The 7,473-nt window shown below is 36.4% G+C and overlaps 1 protein-coding gene across 4 annotated transcripts; it reads right to left on the minus strand.

Annotated features, from left to right (window-relative positions):
• GJE1 (gap junction protein epsilon 1) lies at positions 1 to 6,516 on the minus strand. Of its 4 annotated transcripts, none has more exons than XM_036871877.1 (4): positions 6,443 to 6,498; positions 3,141 to 3,176; positions 1,600 to 1,782; positions 1 to 1,033 (listed from the first exon to the last, which is right to left on the minus strand). In XM_036871877.1, exons 2-4 carry the CDS (start codon positions 3,147 to 3,149, stop codon positions 626 to 628), a joined length of 600 nt encoding a protein of 199 aa, XP_036727772.1. In that variant the 5' UTR covers positions 3,150 to 3,176; positions 6,443 to 6,498; the 3' UTR covers positions 1 to 625. The 4 variants fall into 4 exon arrangements, with proteins under 4 accessions (XP_036727772.1, XP_036727773.1, XP_036727771.1 ...); XM_036871878.1 differs by lacking the exon at positions 6,443 to 6,498 and adding an exon at positions 4,849 to 4,917; XM_036871876.1 differs by lacking the exon at positions 6,443 to 6,498 and adding an exon at positions 4,691 to 4,808.
• Positions 6,517 to 7,473: the final 957 nt, after the last annotated feature.

The raw sequence follows: 7,473 nt of genomic DNA on the forward strand, positions 1-7,473 counted from the left end.
ACCATATCATTTAATATTAAAAATTCCAAGAAAACGGTATAAGTATAATATTAAAAATGTAAGTGCTCCATTTCTTCAAGTTAGTCATCAAATTATAGAATAACTCTTAATAATTAATTGACAACTTTTGCACTTAAATAAGTTATATTTTACATGAATACTACAATAATTACATCCTCAAAGTTTATGCTGCATAGTTAATTGGAAAGGAAAATGGCTTTATAGTTAGGAAAGCTGAATCCTAGGATTGCATATATTAATCTCCCTGAGCCTCATTTTTCTACCCTGTGTAAAAGAGTTAATAAAAGTTTCTCTGGCCATAAAATACTGTGATTGATTAAGATGTTGTGTATGAAAGAACTCTGTAAAAGTACTATTTAAAAATGAGTTAACATTAGTTCCATGTATATTTCCTAATGTGTGACAAAATTAAAATGGAACAAAAGTTTTGTTCAAGAATCTCTGCCTTAGAACTGAGTATTGTATTTTATACTAGACATAAATTTTAGACACACTGAGGTTAGTTTGAAAAACAGATATTTATGTTTGAAATTGAGATACTCACTGAATGAGATAAAACTAAATAAAAATGGTTGATAAATAATTTTGGCATGACAGTAGGTAATCAACCTTTTGGTCGTTGCCTAATTAGAACGCATAATCTTCTAAATATTATCTCAAAAATTTCAGCAACACATAAGACTATTGTAATTACAGTAAATGTATACATTGCAATGAGAAAAATGGTCTTCTCAAAGTGTTCTGGCACCATGCATTTTATAGTAGTAAATTTTTTCCCGAGAGACACAGCATCACATAGGTAGAGAGGTTTTACTTGGAAACCAAAGAGGTGAATCTGAAGCCAAAATGCTACCGCTTCTAGACTAATTCTTAATAAAACAGAGAGGATATAAATCACAGTGTAGATGGGCTTTTGAAGAATGCATTCTTGATTGATGCTTTTACATGCAGCATAAAGATGAAAAATAGCTCCAGGAACCAGGACAATCACTAGTTGTAATGCCCAGAACACCTAAAGTATGTCAGAAATATCTTAGTCAAATCAATCAACACGTAATGAAAAAATACACACACACACACAAAAAATTCACTGACCCTCAATAGAGGCTAATTTAAAAATTCTAAGTTTTGTAAGTCTTATGAGGATAAAAATAATATAATGAAGGTGGTAATGCTGGACATAGTCTCATTTAATTACCAAGATGTTTAGAGTTTAAAACTTTAAACACTTAGTAATTGTGAAAAAGTAGTCATATTTTACTGTCATCACCTACCAATTACTAATAATGATGAAATATATTATTTCAGTATCTACTCAATTTCCATTTTCTAATTACAAGCCTGGAGTATAATTCTAACATCAATAGATAATAGAATGCTGGACTTGGAAGAAACTCTTGACCAACTCCAATTAATTTACCTGAAATATACAGCTAATATGTAAAAAAGGTAATTATTCTAGAAATAATACCTGTTAGAATATTCTTCATCTTATTATGACATTATTTTACATTTAAAAGAAAACAATTTTATCTGGTGTAGAGTAAGGTTTACATTTGTGCACACAGAAACACTTACTTGTGGAGTGATTGGCCTGAACTGATTGTAACAGATGAGGTTTATTTCTCTCTTGTCTGGATCACAACTGAAGTGCAAAGCCTCATTCCCATAGACTGCAAAGCCTAACACCCCGAGGAAGAACATTCGGACCGATCCAAAGAAAAGGGTGTGGAATTGACCGATCACGGTGGGAGGCTTCATCTGTTACAGTTTTAGGAGAAAAAAAAAACTTTTGAAAACAAACATTAAAGGGGGATATTTTAAAGGATGTTTTCTTTATCACATTTAAAAAAATTTAAGATTCATGAAGTTTCGAAGAAAGACAGAAACTTAGAGATCATCAAGCCCAATTCAAATCCTGCATTTTGAGATTTCTTACCCTTTTCACTTTGAAAATATGAAGTGCAACAGTCAAATAGGGACTTGTTGCTAATGACATAAATAATTTTGGAAACTTGTAAAAAGCTTTGAATTTAATTAATATCCCTTACCCCTGTAATCCTTTTGCAATAAAATCAAGGTAATCTTAGTATATCTAGTACCTTTTTAAAAAATTGGATAATAAATCCAACATTAAATTCATTAGTATACACACTATCTTAATAAGCAAATAATGTTTATTTAGTTGTCATTACAGCTTCTCTTCTCAATTATCAAATTGAGAGAGCGATCAGCTTTAAAGCACCAACAGCTAAAAGTACGTCCTGAATTATTCTAGTTACAGTTATTTAAATTCAGAATATTTTGAAGTAAATGGTTGATATTTATATTATTCTCCATACATGTAGAGAAACTTATTCATCAGCACTCATGCAGATCAGGTTAAAATAACAGATAGGGCTCATACAATTGTTGTTGCTGCTGCTTGTATAATACTTACACATCCTTCATAGAAGTTTTTGATGTAATTTAGAGACATGTCTCAGGAGATGTTATCCCGGCATCCCTGTGGGTTAATCCTTGACCCACATTGCCAGTTTGTTTCTGCCAGAATCAAACTCTTATTTTCTGTCATAACTTTTACAACAGAAAACACTTATCACTGCACATTTCTCTCCCCTCCTCCTTTTCTGTCTTTTTTTTTTTTCATAGATCTCTGGGGCTCCAGTCAACTTTCCTCTCTCCCTCCCCAAACAAAACAAAAACAAAGAAACAAAAGACTAGGGCATGTGGTCAATCTGATAATCCCTTGATTTACACTGTCAGCATAGCCAGCCAGACAGACAGGAGTGCCAGTAAAGCAGGAGGCCAGGCCGGCAAGGGTTCTGACACTCAGTGCCTCTCAGTTACCTAAGAATTGTCTGCGCGTAAAGCAGTGGACTCTTTAGCTTAGAGTTTTCTCTGAAATGTCAAGTGATCTTTTTTTTTTTTGGTTTCCTTTTAGGTATGTCTGAAAAGATAAGTATATGGGAAATATTCCTGATTCTTTCTTTTTTACTTCCATGGAATAAAACTGATTTCTGGGAAGTTTAAGAAACTGTAAAGCAGGTTATGATAGCTATTACATCACTGAATATTACTGATGTGTTACTATCTTTGTCTTTTTGATGAATACTTACCACAGACATGGAAAAATCTGCAGTTAGATCTCGATTCTAAGGAAAAAGATAGGATACTGCTAACCAAGATAAGACCAGGATCTAGCATAAATCATGTGAATAATCCCACCCTCCCTTTCTTTTGTCCTCAGTAGACACATCATCTGCTAGACATGGTTATGGGTACTGAGAATGAGCAGGGGCCAAGAATGACACGTGGCTGCCTTCTAACTGATAATACGTCTGCTTGCTATCTTCCAGCCACCTATAACACTATTCAGCCAATGGTTGATCAAACTTGATTTCTTCACCTGCTTTTCTCATCTTTGTTTTGTTTGCAATCTGTGAAAGTGATAACTCCAATTGACTTCCTTGCTCTTGTCAGCAAGTGGAGAAGTGATTGCATAACACATGTAGTTATAACCAATGAGCAAGAGGCCGTGGCCTTGTTGAACCAGACTGTTGTACTGGATAGGAAAAAATAAAAATGGGCAATGTAATCACCCCTCAGAACTGCTGAGTAAGAGAAATTGGTATATATTCTCATCTTCTGTGAAACAGAATTCCAGGTTCGCTATGTGTTGATTCCTTCGAAGGGGTATCCAAAAGCCAAAACAATCATTTGCATGAGAGGAATCCTGCTTTGACTTCTACCATTGTACAGTAGTAAATGTTTTTGTTTAGACAAATATATTCAAGTGTCAGACTTGTAAAAATCATCAAAGTTCTTCCTGTGTTTTTCCAGAGATGAATGAAATTGTCTTGAACCTTAATTGCATGTGTAGAAGAGGAAAATGCAGCATCATTTCATTGTTGGGATCTATGAGAGGCAAAATAAATAATACTGGTCTTCCTCTTATGGGTTATGACCCGACTGAATCATAAGACAAAGGAATAAGGCAGATGGGCACCAAAATGTCACCTTTGTTACACTCTTACTACCATAAAGATTTGGTTGGAAAAGGGACATAGCTTAACTCTTTGGGAAAGTGTGACTTTCAGGCAGACACAGGTGCAGGCCAGGTCAATGCTGTATCATGGCTGCCTTTCTGGCATGGAGCGCCCCCCTCCTGTATAAGATTTATGCATGAAAAGAGCAGAATAGAACTATTGATCTCTGTGGGCAACCTGCTCCCAAGGGGAAGATGCTAAGAAATGAATGATGTATGCCAAGTTTTACTTTCCAAATGTAAGGTGAACTCACCAGATAAGATAGTGAGGTTGGCCTCACATGTATGATACTTGGTAGGGCTGTTAATTAGGGTGACAACCTGAGCTTCCTTACATGTTAATAGTTGCAAGTTTCCAAAAGCAGCAAAAGAGGGCAATCCCCAGTGTGCAAGCATTGTTTAGGCCTCTGCTTGCTTCATGTTTGCTGATGTTACATTAGGCAAGATGAATTACAATCCCAACCCAGATTCAAGAAATAGATTCTATGTCTTGATGGACCTTCAAAGTCATGTTGCAGAGCTGTGGGTACAAGGACAGAAAAAAATCTGTGGCCAACTTTATATTCTACCACAGTGTGTCCTATGATCACATATATTCATATCTCTCCTACATGTCTTCACCTTCATCCCAGGATGTCAGAACTCTCATCTAATTATAGCATTAAAGTTTGAGTCCAGGGTTCTGTGATTTGTCTCATGTGCAAATCTGGATGTGGCTCAGAGGTGACTCTTGGTGATCCAGAATCTAATGAAACAAAAGGAAAAGTTATTTTCCTTACAAAGTCAATATACAATGGTGATAAGGGGTAGGATGATTCCAATAGATGCTTCCACTCCAGCAAGAGGCACATCACTGTCACTGGTCCATAACAATTTTGAAATCTTGAAGGGGAAATGTTGCCAGTTCTTCCTATTCTGGAGTGAGAAAATGTCCGTGATTAAGGTATAGTAGTATTCCCCGAAAGCTGCTCCCTAGTTTACTGTACTCTACCGCTTAATGGAAGTGGGTCCTTGGCTGAAAATATCTTCCCTTTTGCATTTAAAAGAATGGCTGTATTCAAAGCTGATTATCTTCCTCAAACTGCTTCTGTTAGAAGAAAGTTGGGGCACCAGAAGTCGTTTCTACAATTTTACCACTATTTTATTTTAATTGAAATTAGTAGTTCTTTTACTCGTACAAGTCTCTTAATCACTTTTTGAGTTTTCTATGTATTAGATTTTTTTTTTTTAAGATTTATTGATTGATTGATTGATTACTATGTTGGGTCTTCGCTTCTGTGCTAAGGCTTCCTGTAGTTGCGGCAAGCGGGGGCTACTCTTCATCGCGGTGCGCGGGCCTCTCACTACCGCGGCCTCTCTTTGCTGTGGAGCACAGGCTCCAGATGCGCAGGCTCAGTAGTTGTGGCTCACGGGCCCAGTTGCTCCGTGGCATGTGGATCTTCCCAGACCAGGGCGCGAACCCGTGTCCCCTGCATTAGCAGGCAGATTCTCAACCACTGCGCCACCAGGGAAGCCCCTGTATTAGATTTAATGCAATTAATTTGGAAAAAAAAGTTACACCCACAATTATTTTACAGATATTTATTTATTTATTTATTTATTTATTTATTTATTTATTTACTGCTATTTTTGGATTAAGCTTCTCTGAGACCATGCTTTTAAGATTTTTAGAAAACTTTTGTCTAATTGATTGAGATGATCATTAGTCATGCCTTAAGTATTTGAGTCTTATCAAGGCTGTTATAGTCACATGAATGATTTGTTTTTTACCCTCAAACCATGTTTTACATGAGAAAGTTTTACTGGCCAACACTAGGGATTAAAAAAAAAAGAAAGAAAGGAATTCCTGTGTAGCAAGTCCTGATCCCTCTATATTTTCCCCAAATTTTCTTTGCAAACTCATCTCTAGGCTCCTTCACTAGGTAATCTCTCTCTTCTTATACCTTATAAAATGTGGCCAGGAGTACCAAACTGTTACCTTTAGTATTCTCTCTGGGATGTTACTTAGTCAAATCCAACATTTAATTAATACATTTTTTACCTTCCAAGTTATTTCAGGTGACTGTTGTGCTAATTGTCTCACTACATATAATAAAGGTTACCATATTTCCAGCCTGTCACAGTAGTTTCCTCACTGCTTTTCCAGCCTTCACTAATAGTTTCTCATTGCTTTCCCTGACATTAGTAATAGTTTCTTTGTTACTTTTCTACCTTCTGCCTCCTGCCTGGTCCCAAAGATGATGTCATGTTTTTTTAAAATATTTGTTATAGTAGCCCCTGATCCTTGGTTACCAATATCTATATCAGTTAAGAATTTTTTTCATAGCAAGCCACTCAATTAATGGTCAAACAGCAAACACTTATTTAGCTTATGGTTTGGGTGATTATTTTTCCTTGTCTGGGCTGGCTCAGTTGACTTCTGCTGGATTCTCACGTGTATGTGTGGTCAGTATGCAGATAAGCTGCCAGAAGGATTATCTAGAATGACTTCACTCATGTCAGGTGGTTGGCAGGCTTTGGGTGGAGTGATAAGGGTGACTATGGCACATGTTTCTTGTCATTTTGGGGACTAGCCCAGGCTTCTTATTATGGTGGTGATTGCAGAGTTCCCAAAGCAGCAAGTAATGGAAAAGCCCAAATGTGCAAGAGCTTTTCAAGTTTCTGCTTGATTTATGATTGCTAACGTTCCATTGGCCAAAGCAAGTCTCACTGCAAACTTGGATTCCAGCTCATAGTGGGAAGATCTGAAGTCACATTCCAGTGGCATGGATGTGGAAAGATGAAGAATTTGCAGTAATTTTACAATCTACCACATGACTGGGGGTGTAAATCGAGTAAATCTAATATTCAAGAATCTTGGCTGTTTCAAAATGCAATTTGAGAATCATGGATATGTACTTTCTTTCGTAGAGAATCCTAGAATCAATTTATGAGAACTAAAGTTTGAGGTCAGGCTTGTGTGCTGTTACATTGAGCCCCCACTTCCTGATGTGAAAGGAACATGAGAAGGACTAGAACAGATGGGAAAAGAACTCTCCTGTAGTTAAAAGCTAATAATAATGCATTGCGCTTATTGAACGGTTTCTATTTGCTACTAAGTGTTTTAAACAAATTCTCTCTCTAAATTCTTACAACTCCGTAAAGTATGTACTCTTATAGATCTATTTTGCAGATGAGGCTTAGAGGGTTTAAGCAATTTATCCAAAGTTACAGTTAGTAAGTGGCAAAACCAGGTAGAGACAGACAGTGAATGAGTTACTTGTTGTTAAATGACAAGCTAAAGGATATTATTGAGGATATTAATAGGTTGATTGCTAGGATCCTGAAACACAGGGAATGAAGGGGAAATAAGCTCAGACATTCTTATTTTCTCCTGAGAAGAGCTCAGAGAGTTATCAGGGCAC

This window comes from Balaenoptera musculus, chromosome 12 (assembly GCF_009873245.2).
Source record: "Balaenoptera musculus isolate JJ_BM4_2016_0621 chromosome 12, mBalMus1.pri.v3, whole genome shotgun sequence".
Lineage (NCBI taxonomy): Eukaryota > Metazoa > Chordata > Mammalia > Artiodactyla > Balaenopteridae > Balaenoptera > Balaenoptera musculus.